We start from the raw sequence: 14,174 nt of genomic DNA on the forward strand, positions 1-14,174 counted from the left end.
CCGCGAGCCCGGGATACCAGGATGAACCAGACAGAGGCCCCACCTTCCAGAGATGGGCGTCCGGGCCTGCGGAAGCAGATGTGGACTTGCACATGGGCACCCTGCAGTGGGCACTGCCCCAAGCATGGCCCGGGCAGCAGGGTGCCATGATGGCAGGAGCTCTGGGTGGCCTCGCCTGTCCTGCTCTGTTGGCAGGTGGACTTTGAACCTAATTGTGCCCCCCCCAGGAAAAGTGCCGCTTTAGAGAGGTTGGAGCCCCAATGCCTGTCCTCCAAACGCTCGCCTGCCAGGGTGCCCCTCCCAGGAAGCCCTCCGGCCCCGGCTTCTGAGCTCCTTCTGTGGCCATCCGCGCCACATCCCGGACATGGGACATGCTGACCACCCGCGCTCCTGCTCCTGGTCTCAGCCCAGGTCGGAGCCAGGCCCCAGGAAGCGCCTTCATGTCCGGGTGATGGGTGATCTCATCCTGACCCTGACCCTGACCCTGACCGGTCTCCCCCCTGCCCCTCCAGCCACGCCCGTCCCTGATCAAGCCCCCCCTGGGGTCTCGGGTGCTCAGTACACGGCCCTGCTGCCTCCCGACCCCTCCAGCCATGGGCAGCCACACCGGGGGCTCCCACAGTCAGTGCCACGTGTGCTGAAGGACCAGGGGGTGGAGCAGGCCGGGCAACGTCAGGGGCAGAGACAGGCAGCATGACCTGCCTGGGGTGTGCGTGTGTGTGAACATGTCTGTATCGAGTACATATATGTGTGTCTTACGTGCATGTGTTGTGTCTGATTATGTGCACTTGTATCTTTGTGTGACTACATGTCTGTGTGCAAACAAGTATATCTGTATGTGACTGTGTGCAGGGGTGTGTGTGCATGAGTGTATCTATGCGTGTGTTAGTGCCTGTGTGTGTGATGTGTCATGTTGCATGAGTGTATGTGTCTCTGTGTGAATGTGTGTCCCTGCGTGAGTCTATTTGTGTGTGTGTGTCTGTGTGTGGCATACATGTGTGTATGTCTGGATGTAGGTCTATCCGTCTCTGCGTGTGTCTGTGTGTGGCTGCGTGTGTGTGTCTCTATGTGTCTTGTCTGTGTGTGTGTCTGTGTGTGTCTAGTATGTCCGTGTACATGTGTGTGTCAGGGACATGACAAGGGTGGGGCCTTGGGGACCCCAAAGGGCCCTGATGAGCAGAGGCGAGGAGGGGGTGCCCTGAGGGACTCAGCAGCTCCTGGGCTCAGCCAGGCAGGGACCCCCCTACCCTAGATGAAAGAATGAGGCCCAAGGTCCAGCAGCCTGGCCCTACTCCTCGGGGTCACACTGGACAAGCCTCTTTCCTCTCCGTGTGGAGCCCTGTATCCAGCAGGGGGGTGGGGCGGGGCGGTCACATTCAACGACAGATCTCATATGAAGACAGCAGAGCCCGCACGTCTAGGTGCTGATGCTTCCGGGACACGCCCGATGCACGGCGGGCTCGCCAGACTCTGCTCTGACAGGGATTTGCTCTCCTTCTGGGCAGAGCCCAGCATCACGTTATCTTTAAGAAGAAAAAATATTTAATATCCACAGAACTGTTGGTCAAACTCTAGATTTCTTAATTTACCACACTGTCAAATCCACTGGCAACTTTGGAAAAGACCCAAAGAACAGGCTCAAACCCCAAGGTCCAGGGCTGGGAGTGAAGAGGGGACCTCCCAGCCATCTCAGGATCCTGGAGCCCAGCCAGGCTGGCGGCAGAGAAAAGCCCAGTCAACGAACGCCGGAATGCATCGGAGCCAAGAGGAAGCTCCCTCCTCAAGTTCAGGAGGCATCCAGACCCCTCCCCACCCGCCCCCTCAGTCCGTCCCCAGCAGAGCAGGGCCGACACCACCTCCCAGCGCTGGATCCGTACAGCTTTGACTCTGGGCCCTCACCTAGCGGGTGACCGCGGGCACACACGGTACGCTCTGTGCCAGCGCCTCTCGACCAGGGCCATTTTGCTCCCGGGGGCTTTTGGCCGTGTCTGGAGACAATTCTGGTCCTCCCAACTGGGCGGGGAAGGTGGGGGTCGTGCCCCAGGGGCCCGGAGGCCGGGAATGTTGCTCAACACCCTCCAGGGCACAGGTTGGGCCCCACCACAAGGAATCGTCAGGCCCCAAATGTCAACAGCGCTGAAGTCGAGAAAGCCTGCTCGGAGCCTCGGTTCAGGTCTTCGTAGATGGGCAAAGCAAAGGAGCATCCCGGACCACGCCGGGCCTGGGGAGAGGCAGGGCACGGAAGTGGCTGGAAACACGGACCCTGGAGCTAGGCTGCCCCCGCCAGCTGTGTGACAGTGACTGAGTCACTTCACGTCTCTGTGCCCACTAAGACAGGGACGCATTTTATGGGGGTAGCAACAGTACCAGCCTCACGCAGCTGTCATGAGCTAACAGAGACAGGCCTGTGGTGTGAAAGACGCGTTTGAGGAATGAATAAGCGCACGTGAGCCGAACGCTCGAACTATTACCGCTGTTGTCTCGAGGGGGATATCTTGTGAGGGGCTGATTCCCTGCGGGAAGCCCCCCGCTCTGCCTCTTCCTGTATCAGCAGTGTGCCCCTCCCCCCAGGGCAGGGTCCGAGGCTCCGGGCAAACGTGCCACCTGCAGCTGAGGGGGGACGTGGCCCGCACCTCCACACCCCCTCCTCGTCCCCATCAACTCGGGGTAGAGTCTCACTAATAGCCGTGAACGTGGAGGCCAGAGCCAGGTGCGAGGACTGTTGTCATGGAAACGGCAATCATCATTTTCTAAACATATCTGGAGCTCAGCATAGCTTCGCAGGGCTTTGCAAATGACAGGTGAATCTTCTGTGATGAATCCACTCGACAACAGCTGTCAACGCGCAGACGTCCTTGTGGGAGTGTGTCCCCACTGCCCGGGGGCAGAAGGGGGACACACTTTGGCCTGGAAGGGCCAAAGCCTGCCATCCACTCGCCCTCGCACCCTGGGCCTGGCTCTGCCATCACAGCAACAGGATGGACCTGGGCCCCTTCCCCAGCATGACCCTTCTAGAACCTTCCAAAAAGTTTCCTTGTTTCCCCTCAAGTGCCCCCTCCTCTAGCAGACGTGGTCATGGGTTCAAAGGCCCGGCTCTGCCACTAACTCGCATGGGACCCAGGATGTGTCGGGTGCTTCTCTGAGCCCCAGCTGTGGACTCGGGGTGGGAGTGGGGCGCAGGATCGGACTCCCTTGCCCACTGTCCTCCTCAGATCTAACTGGGAGTGGAGGGGCGTCTGGGTCGAATCTGAGATTGACCTTTGATGGCAAGGAACCGACTGGGTTCTAACTTTAAAATGCCTGACACGTTACGGGCTTGGCTTGCGATTTCTCTAAGGAGCCCGGGCCAAGCAGGAGGAGCTGCAAGCATCTGCTGGGAGAGATAAAAAAGGTTCAAGTGCATCCCACCCACTGGGCTCTGCACTGAACTGGCGACTCGACCCACTGACTGCAACGCGGTGGCTGGGGGGCGGGGAGTGGCGGCCAGGAGGGACATTGGTTCCTGGGGGCTACAGCACCCTATAAGGCAGATGCACCCCCACAAGGCAGCCACTGCACCCCACAAGGCAGATGCACCCCACAAGGCAGCCCGCGTGCCTGCTCCCCTCATGGGGCCCAGCCCCTCCTCATCTTTCCACGTCATCCCCTCATTTAACCTCAGCCTTGCCACAAGAAAGGCTCACCCCATTTCCAGAAGGGGGACTGGGGCTCTGATCCCGTCACCCACCCCTGAGCACATGGACAGTGCAACCCCACGTGGGCGGAAGACACAGAGGCTCCAAGGGTCACAGCCCAGGTGGTGAGGATGCACGTCGGAAGGCCTGAGGACCCGCCCCATCCACAGCACAGCCCCTCGTCGGCACACAGCCAGCAGAGGCCTTGGATGCCAGGGCCCTGCCCCTTCCTGCCCTTTCCCTCCTGACTCTGGCGGGCCTCCTGATCCTGGCTCCGAGTGTATCCCAGGTTCCGGGTGTGACCCCGTCCTGGCTGGGCTGGGCCCCAGCAGGTGGAGCTGAGCCCGAGAACGGGCCACGGGGGCTCCTCAGCTTGGACAGGGCTGCCCCGGTCCAAGGCCCCACATTCCCAGCTCCTGGCTGCCGCCACACCAGGCTGCCCCTCCGGGCCACCGCCCACACCCACTGCTGACCCCATATCCACTCCCAAGGCCCGGAGGGGGGACACAGCGTGCCCTGGGCACCCAGGTGGTGAGTGGCGGGGTCTATTCCTCACAGCCGGGCTCAGAGCTGCGCCCTGACTGGAGTGGCGCCGGGCCCCTCTGAGGGCTGCCCTGTGACCAGCTCCAACCAGCAACCGGTTCAGAGCTGGAGATTCCGGGAGGAGCCCGGAAAAGGGGAGGCTGGATGGGCGCCAAGCGGGCTCTCCAGGAGGAGGCCCTCCCCCCAGGGCAGTCGGGGAGGCAGTCCAGGGCAGAAGCAGCGTGGAAAGCTCAGGTGCGGCGGAGGAGCTGGCCACCCAGAAGGAGGGGTGCCCCCCTCCCCGGGGAAGGCACGGGCATCCAGCAGGAAGCGCCGATCCTGTTACTAAGCAACAGGCTCAGGCCGATGAGCGGAGGAGGGACGCTCCGGTCCCTGGGACCAAGCCTGACCCCCACGGGAGCAGCCGGCCACTCTCCGCTTCCCCCAGGGAAGGCGGCCCCCAGAGGTGGCCATCTGCGGCTTTCCACCCCGTGCAAGAAGGGCTGCGTCCCTCCCCCAGCTGCCACCACCTGCAGGGCAGGCCACGCTGCTCAGGCTCACATTCCTAGCATGCTCCCAACCCACCTCGGCACTACCTCCCTCAACAGCCATCTGTGGCTCCTCGTTGCCTCCAGGATGCAGCTGGAGCTCCCTGGCATGGCTTTGCCGCCTGGTTTCTTCACTTCCATTCCCTGCTCCCACACAGCAACCCCCTTGTCCACTCACGTGGGGGTGGCAGTTAGGCCCAGCTCATGCAGTGCCCTTCCCTCAATGCCTACCTACGAAAACCTGTGTTTTAGGTTTCAGAACAAAGGCCACCTCTTCAGAAAGCCTCTGGTCACAGCAGGGCGGGCTCCCCTGCTTTGGACTTTAAAGGCCTTGGCTCAAACCTCAGCCCCACCCCTCCCTAGCTGGACACTGGGCACCCAGCACTTCCCCTGCTCTCCACCAGGCTCAGGGCACTTATGCTCCTGCAGAAGGAGGGAGGGACTCCTGCCTGGCCAGGCTGCTCTGGGGACAAAAGGAGGTGGGAGCTGGGAAGGCAATGCAGACATCCACACAGAAGCCAAGAGCTGGTGATGAATGTTTAATGCCTTCTAGGCACAAAAATGGTTCTAAGCTTGGGATTATCACCATGGACTGGGAGAAGGGATAGGTTATAGAAGGGGTAGGTTATAGACCCATCTGGGGGTGAGGGCAGCATTTGTTCTTTGAAAACACAAATTTGATATTTTAAAATAAATTTCCATTTGGAGAGGGCACCCTTTCTGCCCATGACATTTTAAAAAATCTCAAAAAAGTCTCAGACAGTGAGTCTGTGATTGGGCATACTTCCCTTTTTACTTTGGCTGCCAGGAAGCTCTGGACAAACTCTTCAAACTAATCCCTGCCTTTTCAAATTTTGCTGTAGTTTTTGATTACTATTTCAGGCTTAATGATAATAGGACTGTTTGTTGAAGCAAATTCTCAAAAATTTAATCAATCCAGACCTCAGCTGGAGAGAAAGTTTTGAATGGAGAACTCTCCTAGCAGACCCCAAAGCAACAGCCTCACCAACTGCAACTGCTGTGAGCTTGCCTCCCCAAGGGATGAAGGCTTCGCCTCATTTCCCAGATAAAATTATTACCAGCCCCTGAAGCCAACACTCGGCTCCTGGGAGGACATGCAGTCTCCTTTGTAGAGACTTTCAGTGTCGCGGACAAGGAGGCAGGAGAGGACAGGAGAGTGAGGAGAGCCAGGGGCTGGCTCCGGAAGTCAATACAAACCCCTCCTCTGTCCCAGGACACGTGGCCCTGGCACTGGGGACACCACAGCCACCTTGCACACAGGGTGGGCTCTGAACACCCCGTTTCTGCAGTGGGAGCCTGGTGGGAGCAGGCCTGGGGCGCTGGGCTCCCTCCCTGTCCCTGTGTCCCATCTCTGGTCCCGGAAGAGCCACCCACAGGGAAAGGCCAGCGCCTTTCTGCTCCCGCCTCACTCTCTGCCCCACATCCACAAGCTCCTGACATGCCCCTGCTACTGGTTCTTTTTCACTAACAACCCCCTTCTTCATTCAACAAGCATGTATTGAGCACCCACTGCATACTCACCCTGGCCCAGCTCCCAGGGGACGGAGCAGATAATCTAAGAGCCCCAGACCACAGGAGCCCAGAGGTCACTGTTCTCCTAGTGGCTCTCCTGAAGGGCTCCCGGATGCTCCGGAAATAACCGTGGGGAGCTGAGTGTGGATGCTGGAGGGAGAGGACCAGAAGGAGGCCAGAAGGCTTCCTGGAGGAGGTGGGCTAGAGCCGGGCTGAAAGATGGAGTGGCACAAAGCGGGGAGGGCACAGGCTGAGCAAAGGCTTAGAGGCAGGAGTAGCCCAGAGACGCCTGGCCCTGGTTCCCTTCGTTGTGTTCATCCACAGTTATTCGCTTCCACTACTTCTGGTCCCAGTGTTGTCAGGCCTGCCACCCAGCACTGCCAAGCCCCCTCCGCCACGCCGCTCTGCGTCCACTTACTCCAGAGGCCCTGGGACAGGGGCACGCTGCTGCCCACTGATGTGGGCAGGGAGCACTTCTGGCACATGCATTCCTTGCCGTTGAAGGTCACTCGGTCCCCGGGCGGGAAGGGCAACCTGAAATAAGACAGCGCATTACCAGCCAGGACCACCTCCTGGCTCTTCTCCTGGGTGGGGGGAGCCCCATCCTAGACACCACGCCGTCACCTCCCCGGGGACCACAGGCCCAGGACGCTGGGTGTCTGCATGCAGGCGCTGCCGTGGCCCCGCTGGGCGACCTCAGGCTGGTCACTGACATCTTAGCCTTAGTTTCCTCATCGGCACCGGCAGGCAGAATCACGGTGCAGTGGGCCGGAGCAGTGGGGGCCGGCCAGTGCTTGCACACGGCGATCAACTGGGCAGTCTCAGCCATTGGCTGCCTCCATCCAACCTTGGCTCCTCTGACCGCCCAGGATGCTTTGTCAGTTCAATACTAATGGCAACAGCACCGTTTACTGAGCATCTACTAGGTACCAGGCCAGGTTCTATGACAGATTCCTTAATGCCTGCCTCATCTATCACCTTTAAGATGCTTGCCCAAGTTGGTCTTTGCTTCATTTTTCTCTATGGGTGAGAAAATTGAAGTTCAGAGAGGATAGTTGACTTTTCCAAGGCCACACAGCTGCTGCCTGTCAGAACCAGACTCAACCCAAGACCTGTCTGGCTCCAAAGCACCGTGATTTGCCTACCTGGGTCTCTCAGAAAGCAGTGCTGCTAGAAGCATGCAAGACTGTATGCTGGATTCCGTCTTTAAAGTCTGGCATTTTGTTCATCATGGCTTTTTTTTTTTGCATTAATTTCAATTTTTAAAATATCACATTAAAATACCATTTACCTTGATCATTTTTTTGGCCTCCCCTTAAATTCTGCATCCAAAGCGAGTAACCCACTGGCTGCACCCTAGTCCCAGCCCTGGGGCAAGGTGAAGTTACGGCCCTGGGCTGCCCAAGCGAGGCCAGTGGGGGCAGCAGAGCCGGCCCACCCGCTGCAGCCCCGGAACTTCCCCTCTGGTGACAGAGGTGGGTCGGGTGCCTGCCTCTGGTGAGCTAGGGTCAGGCCACCTACTGTCACTGAGCCACTTCCTCCCCCAGCTCAGCCCGGCAAGAGAACCTGAGCCCCGCGGGCAGCAGTCTCTGAATTATCTGGACCAGGGCACGCCCCATCCTCTGGCTTAAGCCTCTGTCGTGTCCCCACTGCCTCCTTCGGGACTGGACAATGCCAGGCGCTCGACAGGTCACTGTCAGTGAATGAATGAGCAAGTAAGTGAACACGTCAATAACTGAAGGTCCCCCTGGAGGCCTAGCTCAGCCGCCTTCCCCTGCAGGGCCTCCTCTCGGAGCCTGCCTGGGTCACGCCGGCTCTGGTCCAGCCCCGACTCTGCGACCAGAGACTTCTGACCCATGAGGCTGCCAAGCCTTCCCGTGAAAAAGTCCCGCCATAGCCCCCCACTTTGTGGGGCTGGCGTTCAGGGCCCTAGGTGGATTCAGCAGGTGTGTTCTTGGGCCCCAGCCAGCCAGTCTCGGCTCTTAGGGAGCAAGGACATATATAAGCTGAGCTGACCCCCGTCCCAAGACTTGCAAGATGGTCCTGCCGCTCTCCGTCCTTCAGCCGCCCTGGCAGCTATCTGACGCCGTGCGCTGCATCATGCGTGGTTAGTGCTGGGGTCTACCTCTCTCCCGCTTGCTGTCTTGCAGCTGCCTTGGTAATGGGGGGTCTTGGGCCACAGCGGGAGTCCCTTGCCATCCCTGGATGCGCTCTGAGAGAATCTGTGGCTGTGTAACCCAGAGCAAGCTGCTTAACCTCTCTGAGTTCCTGCCTCTCACTTGTAAAATGGGACTAAGAACATCTATGTCTCAGGGCTGTTATTTATCCATCCATGCATCTGACCTATAGCACGGAAAGTTCTAGCATTACGCCCGGGACCCAGGAGGGGCTGAATGAATGGTAGCTATTATTTTATTAGTTCAACTTCCTTGAAGTGTATTTTGACAAATGTACACACTCATGTAACCAGGACCACAGTCATCGTATGGGACATTTTTGTCCATTGTAAAAAGCCTGCTGTGACCGTCCACACTCATCCCCCCACCCCGGCCCCAGGCGGCTATGATCAGCATTCTGTCCCATGGATCAGCCTTAATTTTCTGGAACTGCGTATAAATGGAATCACACAGTATGCAGTCTTTGATGTCTTGTTCTGCTGCATGTTTCTGAGATTCACTCACACGGCTGCACACACCACTGGTTTGTTCTTTTTGATTGTCAAATGCTGCTCCTTTGCACGGGTGAGGTGCTCATGTCCAAGGACATCTGGATTCTTTCCAGTTTGGACTGTTACAAATAAAGCTGCTAAGAACGTTTGCTGACAAGTCTGTGTGGACGTGTGCTTTTGTTTCTCCTGGGTAAATACCAAGGAGTGGAATTGCTGGGCCATGTGCTAACTGTGTGTCTAACTTTACAAGAAACTGCCAAACCGCTTTCTGTAGAGGTTGTACCACTTTGCCTTCCCATCAGAGACGTGTGACAGTTCCTTTCACTCTGTATCCTCACCAACACTTGACACTATCCATCTTCTTACTGTGAGTCATTCTAGAGGACATTGGATGGTATTTCAACAAGTTTTAATTGGAATTCCCCTGATGACTAGTGATGTTAATGTAATCGTTTTTTATGTTTATTGGTCATTTACATACATTTTTGTGGAGTATCTGCTAAACTCTTTTGCTCATTTTTAATAGTTTTTTTGGTCTTCTTATTATTGAGTTGTAGAAGTTCTTTATATATTGTAGATACCTGTGTTTCACCAGATATATATCCTCTATTAAGCTGATGGCTTGCTTTTTCATTTTCTTGATGTCTTTTGATATTATTTTTCTTCACTTTTCTATAGTGTGGGTCTGCTGGCAACAAATCCTCTTAGCTTCTGTGTGTCTGCAAAAGTGTTTTGCCTTCATTTTGTGTGTGTGGCAGCTTTACTGACATTATTTTATTCACGTGCTCTATAACATTCACATACCATTCAATGTGTGCAATTCAATGGTTTTTACTGTATTCAGAGTTGTGAATACACAATCAAATCCCCGCAATTTGAGGACATTTTTCATCACCCCAAAAAGAAATGCAGTACCATTTGGCAGTCTTGCCTTCATTTCTGAAAGTTTTTTTGTGGGGGAGGCTTGGTATAGAATTGTTTGATAGATTTTTTTTCTTTCAGCTCTTTAAAGATGCTGTTCTATCATCTTCTGGTGCACATTGTTTCAGTTGAGAAGTCTGCAGTCATTCTTCTGTTCCATTTCACATACTGGGTTGTTTTGTTCCCCACTTACTGCTTTTAAGATTTTCTTCTTATTACTGTCACTCAGAAGTTTGATTATGATGAAGTTGGTAGGTTTTTGCTGTGCTTATTCTGCTTGGGATTCACTGAGATGAGTTTATAGTTTTCATCAAATTTGGACATTTTCCAGCCATTATTTCTTCAAAAATTTTCAGTCTTCCCCGCTCTCAATCTAGACAGAAAAATTTATATCCACAGATCGCTGAGTCTCTTTTCATATTTTTCAGTCTTTTTTCCTGTCATTGCTTTAGTTTGAATAGTTTCTATTGTTATGTTTTCAGGTTCACCCATCTTTTCCTCTATAATATATAATCTACTGCTAATTCCTTTCAGGGAATTTTTTATTTCAGAAATTTCAATTTTCATTTCTATAATTTCCATTTGGTTTCTTTTCATGTCTTCTATAATGCTCTTACTTATGTTCATGTTTTCCTCTGAGTACTTAAATATATTTACATCAGCTGTTTTAAAGTCATCGTCTGTTAGTTTCACCATTGATCTCATTTCTGGGTCTGTTGCTATTGACTGATTTTTCCTCTGGCCCTGGGTCACGTTTTCCAGCTTCTTATGACCAGTGACATTTGATGGGTGTTAGACTTTGTCAATTTTATGTTGTCGAGGGCTGGGTTTTCTTCTCTTTCTACAAAGAGTGTTATACTTTACTTTGGCAGGCAATTAGCTCACTTGCAGACCAGCGTGATCTTTTTGAGGCTTGTTCTTGAACTTCGAGCAGGTTTATGCCTTCACTCTAGGGCAATTTCAGTTCCACTAATAAGGCATGATGCTTTTGGTATCCCCACTGCATGCCTGGGTATTCCACAAGGAATCTCCACCTGGCCAGAACTCGAATGTCTCCCAGCCCTGGGAATGTTTAGCTTACAGCAACCTGGTCATTTTTTGCCCAACCTTGTGAAATTTCCTCTCTGTCTACATGGCTTCGTATTTAGTCCAAGATTCAAAGGCACCTCTATGCAGCTCTCCTGAGGTCTTGTTCTGCATAGCTCTCTCCCCCCTGCTATGCTGTTCTGTCTCTCACATCACTGTCTCTTAGCCTGGGGAGGATGCCACACCCTACTTGGTTCACTGCTTGTCCTCTGGTTCAAGAAACAGCCTCCAGGCAGAAAGCTGGATGGTCACAGGGGTCCCTTCATTCGGCTGCCTTCTGTTAGTCCTGAGGTGCCTGTGTCCCAGTATCCCAAAACAGTTGTTTTGTATATTTTTTCCAGTTTTCTAGTTGTTTATAGTGGGTGGATAAGTCCAGGCCCAGTGACTCCAGCACGACACAGCTGTCAGCTATTATTTTTAACATATCGGATTACAGAGGCGATCTTTCAAACCCACTGTGATTATGTCACCCCTTGTCTCTAAGCTACGTGCACAGAAATCAAACATGCAGATTATCCTTGGGGGAACCTTGACCCACGCACGCTGCAATGACACACGGTGACTCTTCCGTTAGAAATGTCCCTCGTCATTGCTCCTTCCTGGCCCAGCACCTCTTCCCACCCCCAACAAAAGCTTCCCCTTCCGCCTAGAGCACATGCCACAACTACAGAAAACAGCGGTAACAACACTCAGCAAGTCCCCTTTCAACTGGGTGTGGTGAGACAGAGAGAACAGACAGAGAATAAACTCTGGGGGTTTCATTCTTTGTTTTCTAGACAGAACGTTCCCCCTGGGAGCAATGTGTCTGGGGCTGTGGTGGGAGGGAGGGAGGGGGGGAGGGAGGGAGGGAGGGGGGAGGGAGGGAGGGAGGGAGGGGGGAGGGAGGGGGGGAGGGAGGGAGGGAGGGGGGAGGGAGGGAGGGAGGGGGGAGGCAGGAGGCCCACGTGGGAGGGCTGCCCGCTGCTACCGCCGAGCCCCAGAGGTGCAGGGCAGAGAGGGGAGCGGGTGTAGCCTTGCTGCCGGGGCTGAGGACCTCATTCTGCCTCTAGCGGCCATTCACTGGACACCTGCTCCATGCCAGGCGGCAGGCGCCGGAGAAGAGTCAGATCCGGTCCCTGCCCACGTGGGGCTCCCGTCAAGCAGCTCCGGGACACGGTGCCAGAGAAGGGTTGTAGGGCCCAGGATGCAGGGGGGCCGCGAGGAGGGAGAGGGAGGGGGCTGCTTTCCCGGGGGGAGGCAGCTCTTGCTGCACTGCTGTGTCCCCAGATGCTGCACCCGTAGGGTCTGGGCTAATGCAGCTCCAAGTCACCAGAGCCAGCCTGGGGCCTGGCCCACGTAGGCGCTTAGAAAAGCCTGGACGAATGAATGAATGAATGAATGAACAAAGGAATGAAGGGACTGGAACAGACTGTGAAGCTCCTCTCAGCCAGGCTGGAGGCCATGGGGGTGGCGCGGAGGAGTGACAGGCAGAGGGAAAACAGGGACCCCAGTGTGGAGGCCTTGGCAGGACTCCAGGCAGGTGAGTTCTGGGTCTGAGTAAGGCAGTGGCTGGGCAGATTTCGGAAGTTCACGAGGGGGACCTGGGAAGACGCCCATGCTTGGGGCTCGTGTGTCTGATGGGTTGGGCGCCAGTGCCACCTACAGATCAGGGACTTGGGTAGAGAGAGGTGGGGTGTGCAGGTGGGATGTGCCAGGACAGTGGAGGAGAGGGGAGCGGCAGTGGGTGGGCACGGAGAGGCCAAAGCGTGGACACTGCAGGCACCAACGTGAGAGGAGACAAGGTGGAGGCTGCGGACAGGAGAGGGGCTGGTGGGGGGGGAGGGCCGAGAAGGCACAGGCGGGGGGAGAGCGCCTCCCCAGAAGCCATCAGAGGCCTCGTGCTGGCAGCCTCAGAACCCACGGGCCTCTGCATCCCAGAAAGAGGGCTTGGTCCTGTGCTGCGGGCAAGGGGTGGGGGCCTGCAAGGTGTGGGGCTGGACGAAGGTGTGCCTCGGAGCAGGGCCAGGGTCCACCTGCCACCCCTTGGCTGGGTCCCGCCTCCCTCCCGGCCATGTGAGACAATGGGAGGGAGGGAAGGAGGGAGGGAGGGAGGATGGAGGGAGGGAGGAGGGAGTGATGGAGGGAGGGAGGATGGAAGGAGGGAGGAGAGAGGAGGGAGGGAGGGAGGAGGGAGTGATGGAGGGAGGGAGGGAGGGAGGGTGGAGGGAGGGAGGAGGGAGTGATGGAGGGAGGGAGGATGGAAGGAGGGAGGAGAGAGGAGGGAGGGAAGGAGGGAGGGAGGGAGGAGAGAGGAGGGAAGGAGGATGGAGGAGGGAGGGAGGAGGGAGGAGGGAGGAGGGAGAAGGGAGGGAGGGAGGAGGGAGGGAGGAGGGAGGGAGGCAGGAGGGAGGGAGGAGGGAGGGAGGAGGGAGGGAGGCAGGAGGGAGGGAGGAGGGAGGGAGGAGGGAGGAGAGAGGAGGGAGGAGGGAGAGAGGAGGAAGGAGGGAGGGAGGAGGGAGGAGGGAGGAGGGAGAGAGGAGGAAGGAGGGAGAGAGGAGGAAGGAGGGAGGGAGGAGGGAGGCGGGAGGGAGGAGGGAGGAGGGAGGGAGGGAGGAGGGAGGGAGGAGGGGGGAGAAGAGAGGGAGGAGGGAGGGAGGAGGGAGGGAGGAGAGAGGAGGGAGAGAGGAGGGAGAGGGGAGGGAGGGATGGAGGAGGTGGGAGGGAGGAGAGAGAAGGGAGGGAGGAGGGAGGAGGGAGGGATGGAGGAGGGTTGGGGAGGAGCGGTTGCAGGTCTCGCACTCACCGGCAGATGGCACACACGAAGCAGTTGGGGTGGTAGGTCTTGCCCAGCGCCGACACCACCTCGCCCTCGATGAACTGGTCACAGCTGAAGCAGCGGGTCCCGTACAGTCTCTGGTAGTCCTGGGTGCAGATGTACTCACCCTGCCGCACGAAGAAGCCGCCCTCGGCCAGGTCACAGCCGCATTCTGGGGACACACGGGAGGGGCCGAGGTAGCAGGTGACCACCAGCTCCCCAGTCCCGACAGGCCCCAGGCGTATCCCTCACCACACACAGGCCTCGGTGCGAACTCAGGGTGGCTCGCTGAACCCTCGGGGGGCCAGGCCCCAAGCACAGACTCCAGCTCCGGCCCCTCAGCCTGGAGATGAGTGGATTTTCTTGTGGAAGATTCTAGAAAGGGGCACGGACCCGGGATGAGAAGCAGGCTGTGCTGAGGGGCCAGC

At 56.6% G+C, this 14,174-nt stretch overlaps 1 protein-coding gene across 25 annotated transcripts in view; it reads right to left on the reverse strand.

Annotated features, from left to right (window-relative positions):
• Positions 1-14,174, reverse strand: part of ABLIM2 (actin binding LIM protein family member 2) — a 154,989-nt gene that overhangs the window by 89,511 nt on the left and 51,304 nt on the right. For all 25 annotated transcript variants that reach the window (XR_005019948.1, XR_005019947.1, XM_036852456.1 and 22 more), the window contains exons 3-4: positions 13,735-13,918; positions 6,696-6,811 (exon numbers count right to left, since the gene is read on the reverse strand). Coding sequence is in view for 23 of the 25 variants with exons in the window: in XM_036852456.1 (XP_036708351.1) it covers positions 6,696-6,811; positions 13,735-13,918 (300 nt within the window). In the remaining 2 variants the exon portion in view is untranslated. The remainder of the gene's footprint in view (positions 1-6,695; positions 6,812-13,734; positions 13,919-14,174) is intronic.

The sequence above is a fragment of the Balaenoptera musculus genome, chromosome 5, assembly GCF_009873245.2.
Source record: "Balaenoptera musculus isolate JJ_BM4_2016_0621 chromosome 5, mBalMus1.pri.v3, whole genome shotgun sequence".
Lineage (NCBI taxonomy): Eukaryota > Metazoa > Chordata > Mammalia > Artiodactyla > Balaenopteridae > Balaenoptera > Balaenoptera musculus.